The 20586-nt window shown below is 36.0% G+C and overlaps 1 protein-coding gene across 1 annotated transcript in view; it reads left to right on the forward strand.

The window, feature by feature from the left end:
- LOC138702801 (calponin homology domain-containing protein DDB_G0272472-like) overlaps positions 1-20586 on the forward strand; it is a 35908-nt gene that overhangs the window by 3460 nt on the left and 11862 nt on the right. Inside the window, exons 3-6 of the mRNA XM_069830098.1 lie at positions 7039-7183; positions 12131-12279; positions 13785-15031; positions 16106-16463. Of these exons, the coding sequence (XP_069686199.1) occupies positions 7039-7183; positions 12131-12279; positions 13785-15031; positions 16106-16463 (1899 nt within the window). The remainder of the gene's footprint in view (positions 1-7038; positions 7184-12130; positions 12280-13784; positions 15032-16105; positions 16464-20586) is intronic.

Below are 20586 nucleotides of genomic sequence, written 5' to 3' on the forward strand. Positions count from 1 at the left end.
AGTAGTGACAATGGAGTTAGATTAGTCAACTTTGCCACATCGAAAAATTTAATTGTCAAAAGTACAACATTCCCCCATAAGGATATACATAAATATACTTGGACTTCTCCAGATGGATTGACACACAACCAAATAGATCATATCTTGATAGATAAACGGAGACATACTAGTATAGTAGATATTCGAACTTTCAGGGGTGCAGACTGTAATTCTGACCATTATTTGGTGATTGGAGAATCAAGAGAAAGATTATCAATAGCCAAGCGAGTAGAGCAACAAGTTAATATTACTAAATTCAATATTTTGAAATTAAAGGACGAGGAAGCTAAGCAAAATTATCAGGTCGAAATTTCGAATAGGTTTGCCACTTTAGAAAGTTCCGACGAAGTTGAGAAAGAATTAGATGTTAATAGCGTGTGGGAAAATATCAGAGATAGTATCAAAATTGCAGCTGAGCAGAGCATAGGTTATTATGAAACTAAGAAAAAGAAACCGTGGTTTGATGAAGATTGTTGCATGGTAGTAGAAAGAAGGAAACAGGCAAAATTGAAATTCTTACAGGATCCAGTTGAGGAGAAGAGAGATAATTATTTCAATGAAAGACGGGAAGCAAGTCGTACACTTAGGAATAAAAAGAGAGGTTACTTGAAGGAAAAACTGAATGAGGTAGAAACAAATAGTAAGAATAAAAACATTCGAGATTTATATAAGGGTATAAAGGAATTTAAGAACGGATATCAGCCAAGGGTAAACGTGATCAAGGATGAGAATGGTGACTTGCTTGCAGACTCTCCATCAATCCTAAACAGATGGAAAAACTATTTTGCGCAACTACTGAATGTACATAGGCCAAATAGAAATGATCGGGACGGAATTGAAATACAAACTGCTGAGCCATTTATACCCGAACCCACGCTTTCAGAAGTCGAAATTGCGATAGAAAATCTGAAAAAGTACAAGTCTCCAGGTATCGATCAAATTCCAGCAGAATTAATACAAGAGGGTGGGAGTGCATTATATAGCGAAATTTATAAACTTGTACTTGCTATTTGGGAAAAGGAAATTGTACCAGAACAATGGAAGGAGTCCATAATTGTACCTATTTTTAAAAAGGGGGACAAAACCAACTGTGGTAACTTTCGAGGAATATCACTTTTGTTGACGTCGTACAAAATTTTGTCCAATATTCTTTTGAGAAGATTAACTCCGTACGTAGATGAAATTATTGGGGATCATCAGTGCGGTTTTCGGCATAATAGATCGACTATTGATCAGATTTTTTGTATTCGACAGATAATGGAGAAAAAATGGGAGTATAAGGGTACAGTACATCAGTTATTCATAGATTTCAAAAAGGCTTATGACTCGGTTAAGAGGGAAGTATTATATGATATTCTTATTGAATTTGGTATTCCCAAGAAACTAGTTCGATTAATTAAAATGTGTCTCAGTGAAACATACAGCAGAGTCCGTATAGGTCAATTTCTATCTGATGCTTTTCCAATTCACTGCGGGCTAAAGCAGGGAGATGCACTATCACCTTTACTTTTTAACTTCGCTCTAGAATATGCCATTAGGAAAGTTCAGGATAACAGGCAGGGTTTGGAATTGAACGGGTTACATCAGCTTCTTGTCTATGCGGATGACGTGAATATGTTAGGAGAAAATACACAAACGATTAGGGAAAACACGGAAATTTTACTTGAAGCAAGTAGAGCAATCGGTTTGGAAGTAAATCCCGAAAAGACAAAGTATACCTTATTTTATTTCAAGGAGTGCAGTTCGGTGGCTCCTTTGAACACCGAACTGCACTCCTTGAAATAAAATAAGGTATATATGATTATGTCTCGTGACCAGAATATTGTACGAAATGGAAATATAAAAATTGGAGATTTATTCTTCGAAGTGGTGGAAAAATTCAAATATGTTGGAGCAGCAGTAACAAATATAAATGATACTCGGGAGGAAATTAAACGCAGAATAAATATGGGAAATGCGTGTTATTATTCGGTTGAGAAGCTCTTATCATCCAGTCTGCTGTCCAAAAATCTGAAAGTTAGAATTTATAAAACAGTTATATTACCGGTTCTTCTGTATGGTTGTGAAACTTGGACTGTCACTCTGAGAGAGGAACATAGGTTCAGGGTGTTTGAGAATAATGTGCTAAGGAAAATATTTGGGGCTAAGTGGGATGAAGTTACAGGAGAATGGAGAAAGTTACACAACTCAGAACTGCACGCATTGTATTCTTCACCTAACATAATTAGGAACTTAAAATCCAGACGTTTGAGATGGGCAGGGCATGTAGCACGTATGGGCGAATCCAGAAATGCATATAGAGTGTTAGTTGGGAGACCGGAGGGAAAAAGACCTTTAGGGAGGCCGAGACGTAGATGGGAGGATAATATTAAAATGGATTTGAGGGAGGTGGGGTATGATGATAGAGACTGGATTAATCTTGCACAGGATAGGGACCGCTGGCGGGCTTATGTGAGGGCGGCAATGAACCTTCGGGTTCCTTAAAAGCCATTTGTAAGTAAGTAAGTAAGTAAGGAGCAACTTGCAATAGCTAAAGAAATTCATCCCACCCATACACTACTCTTTATTTGATGACTTGAAGCATGAAGGCTGGGTCTGTAATAAGGACTGCAGGACATGGAAGAGAAAGTTCAAGGAATAATCGCGGTAGGAGTCCTACAGATGCACTTCATGACAGAAACATAGATGTTGCAGCAGAGAGAGATGTGACTTCTTCAGATGAGACTAGTGACGTAATGAACAGCGACTAAGGCTGAATTTCATTTAAAATTAAACATTTTCTTAACTCTCTTCTTTCGGAGTACTAAAAACATCAACTGTTGCCCTAGAAATTGAATGTAATATTCAACCTATCAGACACTATGTATTAAAGAAGGATCTAAAAATACATTTAAAATTGCAAGCCTCATCCAGATCTCAGATGTTCTTCAAACTGTCAGATAATATCCTATATAATTTCTACAAAATAAACAAAGAAGAAATATTAGTCTATATCACAGACACACTCATTGTTAAAATTTCAGTTATGAAATTCCTCCATGGAAATGGGTAATTCCAGAACATAGCATACAAATTCCAGGAAATCATTCCAAAAATGATCCTCCATTCATTCTTACGTTAGATGCCATGGAACTACTCTGCAGCACATATAAGGATCACCTTCAAATTTATACAGATGGATCTCTAAACCCTGATGATGGGACATCAAGAGCAGAGTATTATATTCCAAAATATCAAGAAAGTTACTTCATACCATGTTCATCCTCCTCCGTCTTGACACTGAATTGCTGCTCTTCAGTGTGTTACTTAAATTTCTAAAAAATCTATTTGCATACTTACCGACTACAAGGAAGCTATATTTAATATATAGTTAAATATGTACCAAACCTATACGCACATAGAATTATTCCAATTCAGAAACAACTAAGTAAACTAAACAACTTCCAAAAGGAAATAACATTTCAATGGATACCTAGTCATTGTGGTATACCTGGAAATGAGAAAGTCAATAACGTTGCGAAATAGGCAACATATTTGCAACCAAGACCTCTTCAAGTGATATCTCTATCCAATGCCGTTGTTTCAGTAAAGTCTCATTTTATAAACTTATGGGTCAACAATTGGTTCTCTTCTGAAAAAGGAAAAATTTTACAGTCCGTTCAAAAAAAAAAAAACCCCTGGAAATTTACAAAAAATGGCCAGGCATGTTCAAACATTTTTAACGAGCCAGAACAGGTCACATTGTCACACAATTGTACCTACACAGATTTCATCTTTCTGATAATCCTGCTTGTCTGTGGTGTAATAATCATGATGAAGATCTGGAACACAGTCTTCTTTACTGTCCATCCATAAACCACAAAAGAAGTAAATTAAAATCATCAGTACCAATTGCAGAAGACACAGCTCTGCAGTAGGCCTATATATTGACTGCTTTGGCTACTAGCAACAGGCATCTATAATGAACACCGTTCAAAATACCCCTCACTTTTCATGAAAAACAATAACTGAATAGACTTTAGTGGACTTTGTTGTCAGCAAACAGCTGGATACGTTAAGAAGACTGAGTGATTCTTTTGGTTATACAGATTTTGTGTTATAATATGATAAAGCTCAAATGCTGTTAAGACAGGAATGTTTGAATGTTGTAAGCAATGTTCATGTTCTTGTTTTAAATAATATAAAAATACTGAAAACTGTTGCACTTGTATTACTTCTCCACAAAAATATTTTCGTGGAAAAATAATACAAGTGACTTTAGGACCCTATTTTACCTAAAATGTTTTAGAATAGGTAATTTCTATTTAGAAGTTAAAAAATATAGGTACCAACATACACAACTGTAAATTTACAGCAACATAGTCCTATAACAGATTTTTTAATTTCCTTTTCAACTTCAAAGTCATTTATCTCAAATCTTACTAAATGTCACTTGTATCGCTTTGCTTCTGAGTGCCTCAAATGTGATAGGATTAAAATGAAACAAAAGCAGACAGAAACATCAGCTGGCTTAACCCCTGACAAAGGTTCTTATAGTTCTAATTGGTCTTTGGGAAAGTCTCTAAGTAAAGTGGAGAAGAATTTGCTACTGAGTCGAGATAAAAGGCAGCAGTTGTAAAGAAGTTAATGCTAGACTCATTTCCTGATGTTGCAAAAAAAAAAAAAATAATATTTCTCTTCAAAGAGAGTTAGAAAAGGCATGGACAATGACACAGAAGATAGACTTGTAAATTTCTATGTTAGGGATAAGCTCGTCAGGCCACAATATTCAATGCAGAAAGTTTCTATGATTGTGCAGAGAAAATCCAGTAGTAATATTGGATGTTATGTAACTTAACTTCATCTCACAGTCTTTCATCAGCTGTGCAATCGGTAGTTGCAGGTCAGTCTGTGTTAGTGAGTTTGAATGTTGATGGAAAGACTCAAAATATGAAGAAAGAGTACTGAAAGTTGATATGGAAGGTGAATATTTGATGCTTAAATATATATATAATGAAAAATGATAATGCCATTCGATAGCATTCCCGGTCATTTTGATTTAATGGCACATCTCAGTTTCAGTGAAGTTTCTTCATTGCACTGTGCATTAATTGTGGCCTCATGCTCAAGAAATTCAACAAGCAGAGGACCGCTAGAATTGAAGAAGAATGTCAACATAACTTTATCGGAACTTGTGTGTATTGCGTTGGACTTTCTTGGTGGGGGAGAATCCATGTGTTTTCATTGTTGGCTTTGTCCTTTGCTCTCTGGTTCAGAAGGGTGATACCACGATTTGTTCTGTGATAATAGGGACAGAAATGCATACTCTTCCTCGTATCGTTGCAAGTGACCTAGTAAAAAAAGCAGCCGTTCTGTTTGTTTTTTGTTCCTCTGTCAACTGATGTGGAATCTATTGCACGCAGATTTTTGGGTAATGCAGGTGCTTTGTCACAGAACCGTGACTTATTCCCACCAAATGATGAAGTTCTTCCAAAGTGATTCATTGATTTCCCCGTATAAGACCAACCTCAGCAATAACAGCACGATGAGCATCTCCTGGGTGAGCATCGTCTTGCAATGACACGCATCTCTCTGGGAATATCTTTTGCCATTCAAGCACATGCGAACATAGCATGCTGAGTTCACCGTATACAGCAAACATGCGGCGATGGATTTCTTGTCCTACTTCTTCAGCAGTCAAAAATCGCACTACACCTCGCTTTTCTTTTTTACCTGCCTCCAATAGTAATGTTGGATGAAGACACGTATCTCTGAACTCACTTCCAGCACAATAAACGAACATCTATACTTGTTTTTTTGAAAGATGGGACATGGCAGTCAAGCGGCCGAACTTGGAACTACAGTGCCATGTTGCCAATATGGACTACCACGTTGCCAGCTGATGGAATGTAGCAATTGTCGTTAAGATGGCTGACGTTAAAACATTCATTGACAATTGACGCGAAGGTAAGAAAACAATACAAAAATCGACAGAGAATCAAAGACGAAACGTACCAATGCTAACATTCTATGCACAATAAATGTCGCCAATAAAGCTATTAAGTACTCACTATGTGAGAACTGTAAGTTTGGCAACTCAACTGTTGTTACCATAGCAACAGGCCTACCACGCTATGTGACATTCAGTTGTTTATCCGATCGCAACGCTCCTGTCATGTCCCATCTTTCAAAAAAACAAGTATAGTGTGTAAGCAGAGGTTGTAACTGTGCTTTCGCAAGTCACCACCAGATGTCAGTTCAGTCAAATTCCAGTGGTACCGACTTGCCCGCAGTGAGATATACTCATGATGAGCTGTTTTCATTTGACTGTCCCTCCTGCCCTGGTAGAACGATCCTTGCCATACTGGGTACGAAATCTACGCTGAACCACTGTTGCAGATTTTGTTTCTTCAAACAAAAACACTCAGCGAGCTCGCTTTGCACCTGTGAAAGCAGCCATTTTGAAATGAACTACGTTAGCACACGTGGTGACAGAACTAGGTACCTACTACAAAGCTATATCAGTGAAAACTTGATGAGTTTTGCTATTAGATGGCATTGCAATCAGATTCGTATGTTTTCTAAATAAATTCCTATAAGCTTACAAAGTTGTATAGTCCTTTTGGAATCACCGTGTATTTTAGTACAGAATAGATGTTATTTCTACATGGTCTAGTTATCACAAACCAGATTTCGTAAGAGCTTATACAGATTCGAAGTCTAGTGATATGTATTGAGAGAAGAGATTGTAATATATTCTTGCAACTGTTTCTTAATTGCTGTCTTTTAGAGAGCTATTTATACTATTTTATTAGTGCATATTGATCGCCTGTGTCCATCACTCACAATACCAAACTATTTTGTTAAATGCTTATATTTTTAGAAAAAAAAAAAAACATTTTCTAGCAGAGACTGTAGTGCTTTCGATTGTTGAAGTAAGTGTCATAAGTATTTGCGTGTTTTACTAATAGCTGTCTATAAGTAAATATTAGCTTGCCTGATATTTTGTTTATTTTTCAGGAAAATATGTCCTGGTTGAATGAAGTTACTGAAGAAATTAGTAAGAACATAGCACAAAAAAGTTGTCTAATTCCAAAGACCCCTACAGCAACAAGACGGTTGAGGATGCAGAGAAAGCCATTAATACAAACTGTGCCAGAAGATGGTATGTTTGGAACAAGATGATAGAATTATAGTCCAGTTTATTGTAATTATAATTGACTATACTAGAATTAACGAATATTTGTACTTCTGACAGTTAACATTATGAGTGAGGTGGGGGCTCGTTGCAACAGCAATGCCCAATCACAGTCCTTTCCCCTCTCACCCTGCTGCCACCAACCTTCAACAAGCATGCGAAGCGTTGCCAGTTCAACAAAATATATGCACACATGGTTTATGAGTCGGTTTTCTGTGACGGCATTTCACTGTTTGTTCTTAGTTTTATCGTTTAATATTCTGCCTTTTTAACTCCGTGTTTCATAGTACAGTAGAACTTGGTTATAACGACATCCAAGGGACCTTAAACATTATGTTGTTATAAACGAGTGTCATAGTAACCGAGATTCACATTTTCAATCTAGTGAGGTGGAAAATTAAAAATAACAAACTTAATTAGACTTATTTTAGATTTATGTATTGACTTTTAAGCCTACAATGAACAAAAATAAAATACACGTATGCCTAGAATTATAAATACAGTATTCTGTATTAAAACAGTTTGTTCAGTATTCACCAAACTACTTTACTTAGAAGTGAAGTAATCAGTCATTTTACTCTGTTGTCTTCTACTTGCCCAATACACACTTTTCTATGGCTAAATTATGTTCTATGTTCATAATTTCAGTTGCAATTTCATGCTCCCTTCCCTAGCTTTATAGAACATGTTCATAATTCTAATGACTTCTAAAGTGTCACTCACTTCTTTTAGTGGCCATACTGCGTTAAAATGCGTGCACTTAATGAAAACTTCCTGTCGAAACTGATCTAATACCACATGAATTCGGGCAGGTTACAATAGGGTGGGAATCCGCCTGCATTCCAGAGGTCTATGGCAGAAGGAGACTGTAAAGAATTTGTCAGGGTCAGATTTCAACAAAATATTTCTTAAAATACTTTGGTTCTTAGAAAATCTTATTCCAAACTGAGGTTGAAAATGACGTTATATGCGAGGTAGACACATATGCGTTTATTGTATTAAGCAAGGTAGGAAAGCATATGTCTTATAAGGAATTAGTAGGGACCACAGAATATTTGACGTTATAGGCGAGCTGTTGCACAAAACGAAGTCGCTATAACCAAGTTCTACTGTAATTGTTGTTGTAATTATTTCATAGTAATTGTGTGTGTGTGTGTGTGTTTTTTTTTTAAGTTTAAATTTAAAATGGTACATTCAAGCCTTCAAGGTAAAAGAGGGCGGCTACAACTTCACTATCCGAAAAGAAAAACTGCAAGGTTCATAAAGGAACACTGATTCGTGGCCAAGGCCGTGATATGGTATGCTGTCTTAGGGCTTGTTTTGTTTTGAATATTAGAAAGACAGAATGAGAGTCCGCTAATTGATGCTAATAAAGTGTTGGAGAGAAATGCTGCTGCTCTAAACATTTCCAGAATTGTAATCAATATTGGCAAGGAAAAGTGCGAAAAAGAAAAGGAAGATGGCACACCAGCTGAGCCTTCGGATGCGCTGCTGGGAACTCCCAGAAAAGTCAAAGCCAGTCACGGACCGTGTTTAATTTAAAAGGATGCCATTCGCCGCCAGGTATATTCATATTTCCTTAGGGAATGCATAATTTATTAGTACCTGAGGTCTTATGCACCACTTTTTAACTTTTATAATTTTCTTATATTTTTTGGTATTGAAATGTGTTGTAGATTATCAATGTTCGTGTACCGGTTTTACAACCGGTGTACCGGTGTTGTTTAAATATTAAATATGTCGCACATTTTAACTTCATTCGTTCTTTGTTGAGGCTCTCTGCCTTGCTTGCAATGATGAAAATTGAAGTGTGGTTTCGTTCCTATACAAATTTAAATCCATATTATTGTTTACGAATTCATTTCGGTATATAATTATTTAGCCCTTTATGAATAAATGTACTTTAAAAAGGAACAAAAATACTTATTTCAAAGAATAACAGGACATAACAACAAAATTTACCCTGTCCTCAGAAGGTTAACATTATTATTATTATTATTATTATTATTATTATTATTATTATTATTATTATTATTAAAAGTGGTGGTGTGGTAGTGGCAGTAATGGTATTTGTGGTGTGATAGTATCGATTGATCAAAATTTGTTACATGTGGTTCTGTGAACTTTTACTACTTTTAATTTTGGGACAATGTCTTTTAGTCAGACAACTCTAATAACAATCTTTGATTCAAGATACCTGCATTAGGAATTAGAATTCGAGCCTAATTTAATGCAGTGTGAGATAAGATGTAGTTTTGAATTTGAAATCTGCTGTCCCGTCTGTCTCTCACTGCAATGTGGCAACATTGCACTACCTCCTGGGACTCCACACACAACTGTCAGAAGTACAAACATTCGTTAATTCTATAGTCAGAATAGGAGGACAAGTATTAAAAAACTTAGTTGTTAACTGAAATTGTTGAACACATGCCAATTATACAAGATGAAAAGTTTGGAAGTCCTTGATCCTTTCACTTCTCTGCATTTTTGTACATTTTAAAAGCAATGAAGGGTGCTCTCGGAAGTAGTAAGTAACCATACTGTAATTTTCTTGAATCTTTCCAGAAGTATCATATAATTGATATAAGGTAAAGCATTCACAATATATTTTCACTCATTTCCCAAAAAATGGGCTCTTTGCCAAAGCAGAAACTTTTTTAATTTCTGCAAGATGTCTGCTATTGAGTTTCACTTTATTACTGAAGGAAGATGGATCACTTCTACACAACTAATTAAATAGTGTTAGGTTTGGAACAAAGGAAAATAATCTTTTAAGGGTTACTAGTACCTAATTTGTTGGCCGATGAATGTTCTCTCCTTTAACTTTGCGTCATTAATTTTCTGAAACTTTTAAAGTACGTATTCGAACCTTCAGTATTTTTATCTAGGACTGAACCAAAATTTTTCACGAAGCCTAATTTAATGTGTGAAAGTGGAAAAGGCACTAATTCAGATTTGACTAAATATTTGCCTTGAAGTTGTATTCTCTGCGCAATATAATGTTCTATTTTTTTTGTCATCTAGTCTTCTTTCAAAGAAACTGAAAATTAGAATTTTTAAAACAGCTATATTACCTGTTCTATATGGTTGTGAAACTTGGATTCTCACTTTGAGAGAGGAACAGAGATTAAGGGTGTTTGAGAATAAGGTGCTTAGAAAAATATTTGAGATTAAGAGGGATGAAGTTACAGGAGAATGGGGAAAGTTACACAATGCAGAACTGCATGCATTTTATTCTTCACCTGACATAATTATGAACATCAAATTCATACGTTTGAGATGGGCAGGGCATGTAGCACATACGGGCGAATCCAGAAATACATATAGAGTGTTAGTTGGGAGACCTGAGGGAAAAAGACCTTTTGGGTGAAAGAGACATAGATGGGAGGATAATATTAAAATGGATTGAGGAAGGTGGGACTGGATTAATCTTGCTCAGGATAGGGGGCTGATGGCAGGCTTATGTGAGAGTGGGAATGAACCTGTGGGTTCTCTAAAAGCCATTTGTACAGCTCGACCAAGTTAAGTCTGCGAGCCGAGAGGGGAAGTTGGAGGCAGTTCTGTAGTGAAAGGAGGCGGTAACGAGAGGAGACCAGTACAGTCTCATATGACAGCAAAGTTTTCCTACTGCACTTCAGTTCATAGAGCGGTAACATTTAAGATGCTTTGAAATAGACTGTACTTCTACTTCTGCTTGACAGTGAGGTTTGGCGTTCTGATTGGCAAACATGGGCGTAGGAGAGAAAGTTGCATGAGGGGGGGAGGCTGGGAGACAGTGTAACTGTTGCCTTTATCTGAAGACAAGGACAAAAAATGCGTGCACTCCGTAGTGTATTTTAAACGATGTGCACACGTTGAAATCTGAGCTTCAAGTGACCTATGTTGCAACTGTGTTTTGCCTCTACATTCCATCCCGATATCCCCACTCACAGACTTGACTTGGACAAACTGTAAGTAAATGTTATATTGCTTGATTATTTCATAAGCACAGGGAAAAACAAATAACGAACTACTCTGTAGTTCAGCAACAAAGCAATTACTTTTAAATCACCCAGCATTATAACCTGTTATAAAAAATTTGACACTTAAGTAATAACAATGACATATTGGATTAAGTTTCTTTCAGAGTTATTGAATGAATCAGTTTGCCCGACAGTTTGATATTTTGAACTTCATTTAGGAGAGTAGAATAATTTCCATCCTTCAGAATTGTGTTCAAATCATAATTCAGCCATTGGTTTACATCTTTACAGATGCAAAGAAAACTCTTTATTTCTAATGGTTGGTACTTGACTGTTCGTCATTCATCCATATGAAGCCAGTTATGTGGGTGGATTGGAAAGTAATGTACAATAATTAAAAAAAAAAAAAAAAAAAAAAAAAATAATAATAATAATAGGTAAACAAATAAAAAATACACAAATGAACTCACATCTTTTAGCTACTTTTTTATATAGGTGCCAAGTTTCTCAACACATTTCTCCCATCGTGGTACCACTTTCAGTATACCCTGTTCATAGAAGTGCGTTCAGTTGGAGTATAGTCATCCACAGACAGTTTATTGCACTTCTGCATCAGTTGCAAAGCGATGGTTGGCCAGGAATTTCTTCATGGGACCGAACAGATGAAAGTCCGACAGTGCAAGTTCTGGACTGTATGGTAGATGCTGGAGCACCTCCCAACCAAATGTGTTGATTTTTTTACGAACATAAGCAGCAACGTGGAGGCGAGCATTTCCCCTGTTCCATATGTCGTCAGTTTTAAGATACAGGAAATAGTAATCAATAATTGAAAAAGAGAATTAAGTTATGAAATGCCTCGTCCAACCATTTCTACCAAAATTAAAATAACACCACCATTGATAAATTATTTGTTATTGTGTATTATATGACTGTATATTTTCTTTTTTTGTAGAAGTCATGCCAGGTTTATCTCCATCATCAGTTGCTGGCAGGAGTTCTGCCTACAGTACACGTACAAGAAGTAGTCGTGTAACTAGACAGAATTCATTAAAATATAGTCCTGCACGTACAAGAGGCAGAGGCAGCAGAGCTGCATCGAAGGTAGGATTGTTTGCTGTGTGGTGTGTGTGTGCTTGCAAAGTAAATGATATGATCACTTCAATAATGTTTTCAGTAACACTTCTAATACAGTGTTACGGCTAATGAATGATCGGTAAATGAATTTTTAGGTTGTACTTTTTTGTTGTACTTACTGATGTACGCAACATTTTGTCTGATGATACTTGTCCCCATTGATTTCTTATGATGGGGTGCACACAGAATCAGAATAATAAGACATTCACGGGCAGACATGAGGAGACACAGGGAGACAACATTGGTCGACTGCTTGAACTTGGTCACGAGCAGACTGTCTGATAACTGCAGTGTACTGTGCATGCGTCAGTACCACGTCCACGATTACACACTCCAACTAGTCACAGATACTATTGTTGTGTAGTGCACATTATTCATTAATCAAAACTTCTGCTTAATTTGACATTAAAAACTGGTCATTAAGTGAATTTCCAGCCGAATAAATAAAGAATTTTCAAATTTGCTATAGAGGTTAGTAATCTCCCAAAGATACTCTAAACTATTTCCAACTAAAGATTGAAGTAGACGTAAACAAAACCGAAATGTATTACTCCGCAATCACTAGCTAGCTACCAAAGCAGTCACCAGGGTGCATTATTTTCAGCAAGTGAGCACGCAGGGGAGCCATCGTCTGATATATTGCAGACATTTCAACACATTCATTGAACTAACCCGTAAAATCCTCACATATGAGGGTTAATATTTATTATTTCTCTACTGGGAATAGTGGATTTTCTTTTTCTGTAGATTCGTGATTAAATGTTATTCTTTGAAGAGTGGAGAATTTCTTTAATTCTACAGAAATTTATTTGAGGTTGGCAACACTGAATCTCGCACGGTGTTATACCAGCTGTGCTGATGTGCTCTGTGAAGCTGCAAGTCACCTTGGGAGGGATTTAATGCCTATTACGCATGCGCATTTTCATAATACACGTTACAATGATTTAACATGCAATGTCTGAAACTACTAATATAAACATGTTGTTTAAATCATATGAAAGTGTTCTTATAAGCATGTTTAATTCACTCGTATTCCATGTATATTACACATTTTATTATTTTAGAAGGAACTACTTTAATGTGAGGAAGAAGGATGACAAGCATGAGTTTGGAGGCATTGTGCGTCCAATAGCCAATCAGCAACCATTATACCACGTGCATTTATTTACATTTATTTCAGTCTTTAGCTGGAAAGAGAGTACATTTGAGGTACAAATTGTGGCTAGCATCATTCGTTTTGAAATAAATAAATAAATAAATAAATAAAGAAATGTGTTAGTTCTATATATAACTATCTGTGTGTGTGTGTGTTTTTTTTTTTTTTTTTTTTTCAAGAAAATGTGATATTTTTGGGGGTATTAATTTTATAGTGTGCCAAAATTTTCTTCATGTTTTTCTGCTTTTAGTCATTACTTCGAATTTCTATTTGGCAATAACATGTTTTTATTATTATTATTATTTTTTTTTTACAGATCGCACATAAGAAAATAACTGAACATGTCACGGTATCTATCAGTAAGAAGTTGCGTCGGCCCTCTGTTGGCAGCAGTGAAGAAAATTCAGTAAAGAAACTTGTTCCTACAGTTCAAATAATTGATGGATCTTTGGAAGATTCACAAAAGAAATCAAATCTTTCTACAGAGGACGCAGAGAAAGAATCACAAAGAAAACGGGTTTGTACTGACAAAACAGATGAAACAAATCGTCAGACAAAATGTAGAAGGTTGGATGAAGGGGAGTCGTCAGTCCCAGTTAGATCCGATATCATTACTTGCGGAGATTCTATGCAAGAAGTTAAAGCTATGGAAAATAATTCAATGTATCCACTAGTGAAGAGACTTAGTTTGGGCACTATTTCCGAAAATACACGGGTGTTCGAAGAAACAAAATCAGACAGCAAAATTCTAAGTACAGCAGATGTATCTGGAGCAGATAACAAGAAGAAGTCTGTAGCTCAGACATCTGTTAAGTCATTGCCACTCTCAAAGATTGAAGTGCTGAACACTGACATTCCTAAAATACGAAATAAAGATGTAGTGCAAGAAGATGAAGTAGTTGGGGAAAAAGCAATGTTTCCACTAGTGGAAAGGCTTAGTTCGAAAAGCAAAGAACTCCAGGAGAAAGAAACTGAATTGGAAAGTGAAGCACAAGGTGCAGTAATTGTGTGTGAGACTGACGTGAGAGAGAAGTCACTGGCTCTGGCTCAAGGTGATGTTGACTTGGAGCCTTCCTCAAAAGTTGAAGATGCGCCTAACACTCCCCTCAATTTAACAGTAACACTACATAAGCAACCTGTTAGAAAAACTCACAACCTGTCTGAAGAAACTGAATTGGTTGTAGTTGAAAAGTCACTATCGAATAAACATTCTAACAATACTGGAATAAATATTATGTTTAATAAAACTGATGATAACAATTCAATAAAAACAAATGAAGAATTAAACATATTTCCTAAAAATTGTGATTCTGAAAAGAAATTTGATTCACTGAATCACAGCTTAGAAGAAAGAGATATACTTTGTGTTGCTGAATGTGATGTGCCAGATACCAAAACTGTAGATACTTTGCAGTCTGGCATAAATTCCGAAGTCTTGAATAGTGCACAAACTGGCCCCAATAGTTCGCCTTCAGTATCAAGAGCTGTGTCAGTTTCCAAAGTTGTATACCAGAGTACTCCAAACCGCCGAGATCAATCAAAGAATTCAACTGAGGTATTCAGGTACATATTTGTTGAAGTCTGGAAGTGTGGTTATTTTAGTTAATTGTATAGACCATACATGGGCACAATTTTCGGTTACGTGAGGCACTCGATTTGAAATAGTTTGTTTACTAGGAGAGGAGACTGCAGAGTAGGATGGGAAATATAAACTGCTGTGACCTGCGTCACCTTATCGTAATCGCTAAGGCGGTCAGTGGCGAATTATTAGGAAAGCGCTTGGTTAACGTGAGAGACTCGAAAACTTTTATTCAATTTGGCAAGTTAATTCGGCAGCTTTAATCATAAACCTCTTTACTTTTTCTCCGTAGCTGAATTGATTTAAATCACAGGCGAGAAATTGCGTAACTAGCCAATAATATTCCATCACGTTGTCTACGTTTATTTTCTTGAATATTCTGGCGTTTCTCAAGATTACTTAATAGATTTGCACGTTCTCGGCCTAAAATAATTTCAGAAAATCATATTTCGTTTTCTACGCACATTTGATATTTTTTTATAAATTACTTTTGGAAATTATATGTACAAACAACACTAATTCCTCGTAGCTTTTAATGCAGCGTGTTTAAGGTATAATGTCGTATTTAGTATACTATGCAAATGTTAAGATCATAAATTTTCTTCGGAATAGTACGAAAAATAGCATTTAATTTATCTTACCTTCTAATTCAGCATGTTCTTTATAACATAAGGAGTAATGTCGTTGTATATTAAATTTATTAATGCCTAATAGGATTTTCGAGCATAACATACATCAGCAAAAAAACTCTTCCTCCCATTTCTCATGAAATAATCGTTTTCTAACGTGTACACACTGCTTTGATAATGCCATTATGCCACCACTGATATTGCTTATGAAACTGATATAGAACCTGCCCAAGCCTAGGAGCTACGTGAGGGAGGAAAGGGGTCTGTGAAGATGATGTCACTCAGAGCGATAAGCTCTGTGAAGGTCGGTGAGGCACAAATTCTCAATTGAGGCACGATGCCCAAGTATGGTATAGACGGTCAATTTGAACTAAACATTTTCCAGTTTAGGCAAGAGTAAGTAATAAATATGAACTTAATTTGTTGCAGTCCATTTGCCAATGAACCTGTTCGTGATAGAGTTGCAGCATTTGAAAGATTACGAACATTGAGTGAAGAACCAGATGATTCTCCACAGAGGAAACTTCAGACGAAAACATCTCGAGCAAAACCTAAGATTGAGGATGATACAAGAGTCACTCGATCAAAGCTTAGGGTAAAGAATGACGAATCTGTTGAAACAATACTGCAGGAGAAGTTGCAGCAACAAACAAGAGTAACACGCACAAAAACACGGGCAATGGCTAAAGCAGCGGCGGCGGCGGCAGCAGCAAATACAGCAGAAACAGCAACCACTGAGTCAAGTGATAGCCAGAAAGTAGTTCTATCTACTTCATCCTCCATGAATGTAAGTTTTTAATATTCACTAATACATCAGTGTGGTTTCAGGCGTAATAGATAGACTATTGATCAGATTTTTTGTATTCGACAGATATTGGAGAAAAAATGGGAGTATAGGGGTACAGTACATCAGTTATTCATTGATTTCAAAAAGGTGTATGACTCGGTTAAGAGAGAAGTTTTATATAATATTCTTATTGAATTTGGTATTCCCAAGAAACTAGTTCGATTAATTAAAATGTGTCTTAGTGAAACTTACAGCAGAGTCCGTATAGGCCAGTTTCTATCTGATGCTTTTCCAATTCACTGCGGGCTAAAGCAGGGAGATGCAATATCACCTTTACTTTTTAACTTTGCTCTAGAATATGCCATTAGGAAAGTTCATGATAACACAGAAGGTTTGGAATTGAACGGGTTACATCAGCTTCTTGTCTATGCGGATGACGTGAATATGTTAGGAGAAAATCCTCAAACGATTAGGGAAAACGCGGAAATTCTACTTGAAGCAAGTAAAGAGAAGTAAATCCCGAAAAGACTAAGTATATGATTATGTCTTGTGATCAGAATATTGTACGAAATGGAACTATAAAAGTTGGAGATTTATCCTTCGAAGAGGTGGAAAAATTCAAATATCTTGGAGCAACAGTAACAAATATAAATGATACTCGGGAGGAAATTAAACGCAGAATAAATATGGGAAATGCCTGTTATTATTCGGTTGAGAAGCTTTTGTCATCTAGTCTGCTGTCAAAAAATCTGAAAGTTAGAATTTTTAAAACAGTTGTATTACCGGTTGTTCTGTATGGCTGTGAAACTTGGACTCTCACTTTGAGAGAGGAACAGAGATTGAGGGTTTTTGAGAATAAGGTTCTTAGGAAGATATTTGGGGCTAAAAGGGATGAAGCTACAGGAGAATGGAGAAAGTTACACAATGCAGAGCTTCACGTATTATATCCTTCACCTGACATAATTAGGAACATTAAATCCAGACATTTGAGATGGGCTGGGCATGTAGCACATATGGACGAATCCAGAAATGCATATAGAGTGTTAGTTGGGAGGCCAGAGGAGAAAAGACCTTTGGGGAGGCCGAGATGTAGATGGGAAGATAATATTAAAATGGATTTGAGGGAGGTGGAATATGATGATAGAGACTGGATTAATCTTGCTCAGGATAGGGACCAATGGCGGGCTTATGTGAGGGCGGCAATGAACCTCCGGGTTCCTTAAAAGCCAGTAAGTAAGTAGTAAGTAAGTACATCATGTGACATAGTTAATAAATTCCAAGGAGCCGATCAATTCTGTTATACTGTGCCTTTGAAGTATTGATTTTTAGCTGTTTCTTCTGCCAGCAGTAGTGGTATTTCCTGCTTTGATTGTGCATTGAAACCTTCTATTAATATTTGTTTTAAGTCATTTTAAGAATAGAACAAATATATTATTTTGAGGGCTGTAGAGGAAGTATTGTGGAATGCAGTTATATTCTATGATACAAAACAATAATTCAGGATATAATATTTTTCGGTTTCTCAGTAAGTGACATTAAATTGAATGAAATGAGGTTTCCAGATGTACTTGTCACTACTCTCAAAAGATCGTAAAATTCATCAATCATAAACCAAAATACAGTAAAATTCGTCGTATCTGGCACCCAAATAACTGGCAGCACCAAAACAACGGCACTTTTGGCTAGACCAAAAAAAAAAAAAAAAGTCATTCATGCGAAAGAGAAAAGTCTGACAAAGATGCAAATGGTGTTCGTAGATCGCACATGCCGCATATTGTGTTTACTCTTTGCACTGTTGACGCGTGGAAACATAGACAAGAAAATCTGTAATGTCCCTGGAATAGAGGGTAGCATTGGTAACTTGTCACTTGGACCTTGCAAACAATGCGCAGAGACGATATCTTTCAATTTAACACTTTAACTCGCCTGTTTCGAAGGATTGTTGGATGAGTCTAAATACGAAAGTGTGAAATTCTCTGTTCCAATAGCGTGTAAGAATTTAATTCGCGTGATGGATAGTACCATGGCTATTACCGCTAAGCCTTGCTGTTTCATAATGGATTCCGTGAAATCCAAGCAAAATACTCTTACCCTCAAATCATCGAGCGCTACTTCATAGTCTTTATAGTGCGACATTGGCTACACTGCTCTTCACGTCACATGACTCACATGACCACCATTTAAAATTGTCGTTGGTTACAAAAGCTTTTAATATTTTTATGCTATTATGTATTACTGTATCACAATAATTATGAACTGATGAATTTACATTACCATATTCAGTACTAAAAATAAACTTTGTATGTATTTCAAAACTTTATTTTTCAGTATTTATATGAAAACTACTAAATTTCAACATGAAAAAAAAATGTTTGTGTAATACAGTGTGCTTTTACATAATCTATAAATGTATTTTCCAATTACCCGGCACTGCAGAGTTGCCGGATACAAGGAATTCCACTCTACGTTATAGCTTATACATTATTAGAAAGTCAGATAAATTTAAAATTGAGAAAAACGATGCAAATTATGGGAACTCCTAGATAATTTAATTTCTGATTATTTGCGAAGACTGGTATTTAAATTCAGTCTGTTCCCAGAATTTAATTTTGTTTTTCTACTACTGTCAACATTGTTTGCACTAAACATTCCATTGAAACATGTTTATTCATGGCTGAGATTTTTGGTTTTACACAATTTTCTTCTAGCTTTGCAATATAGATATCAACTGCTTCTTGTTTATCACTGCTGAGAAAATTACACTGATGGAGTAGATAGTTTGTATTCATGATAACATATTTATATAACACACAAGTGTCCGAGTTCATTGTGCAGTATTTATTCTTTTTAAATAATATGCCAAGAAATTATGGCCAGTTTGAATCTTGCAATAGGTAGCATCTTCATAATGTGAGGAATATCCCGTAGGGTTCTTCCCGCAATGTCCACCCTTTTCTCATCACAATATTTTGTTTTAATTCCTTATAGGTATGTTTAGTCTGTCGTGCATTAGTGAGTCTAGTGGTTTTGATAGATTAGTTTGCTGTGTTATTCTAGAACTTTTTTTTTTTTTTAGAAAAAAACCTGCCATCTCATTACCAAGAAGATCAACATGTGGAGGAACCTATTTAAGTACAGTAACTTTGTTGCCTGCCAGGCATTCTTAAATATTTTCCGACTTTCAACAATCAACAAGTTCAGGGACCTATTGCATAAAAGTTACTAGTGACAAGTGACAATTTACTTTTATATGGATGGCATATTACAGATTTTTCCACCGGCATGGCTCAGTTGGTTAAGGCACTTGCCTGTCAGTTTGAAGTTGCGCTCGGGCGCAGGTTCGATCCCCATTTGGGCTGATTACCTAGTTGGGTTTTTTCCGAGGTTTTCCCCAACCGTAAGGTGAATGCCAGGTAATCTATGGCGAATTTTCGGCTTCATCTCGCCAATACCATCTCACTATCACCAATCTCATCGATGCTACATAATCTAGTAGTTGATACTGTGTCATTAAATAACCAACTAAAAAAACATAACAGATCTTAATCATTTCTGTTGCATAATACTATTTTACTAATTTATTACGAATAGTATATTTCACAAATATAAGGCAGCCATATTGACAAATTCTGTTCAAGAATATTGCTAAATAAAGTAGTGTTACAATACTACAATCAGTTTCAAGTATTACAGTATTTAATTTTGCATTAATTTAATTACGATAGAAGATAGACAATTGTAGTCTATAACACACACAAAATATTTGTTTTATTGTTGTAAAAATGGCGCTAAGGATCTTTACATCATGGTTGTTGATAAATTAAGGGAATAAGAGAGTATCATATTTGGACAGTTTTCTTCAACTCTGATGAAGGAAGTAAAATCAAATAAATAGAAAGAACTCCATACATATTCTCATTCATTAGTCTGGTACCACCGAGTAAGGATTGGAAATATACATGAGATACAATTTGGTCGAACTGTAGGACGAGACCTATGGTATAAATTTACATATTATCTTTCTCAACATTATTACTCATTTTAAAGTTATTTAAAAAAAATACAGTGATTATTATTAGAATAGCTTCTCTTGGTTACAGGCAAAATTCTCTGTGTTGCAGGA

Source organism: Periplaneta americana, chromosome 7 (genome assembly GCF_040183065.1).
Source record: "Periplaneta americana isolate PAMFEO1 chromosome 7, P.americana_PAMFEO1_priV1, whole genome shotgun sequence".
In the NCBI taxonomy this organism is placed as follows: Eukaryota; Metazoa; Arthropoda; class Insecta; order Blattodea; family Blattidae; genus Periplaneta; species Periplaneta americana.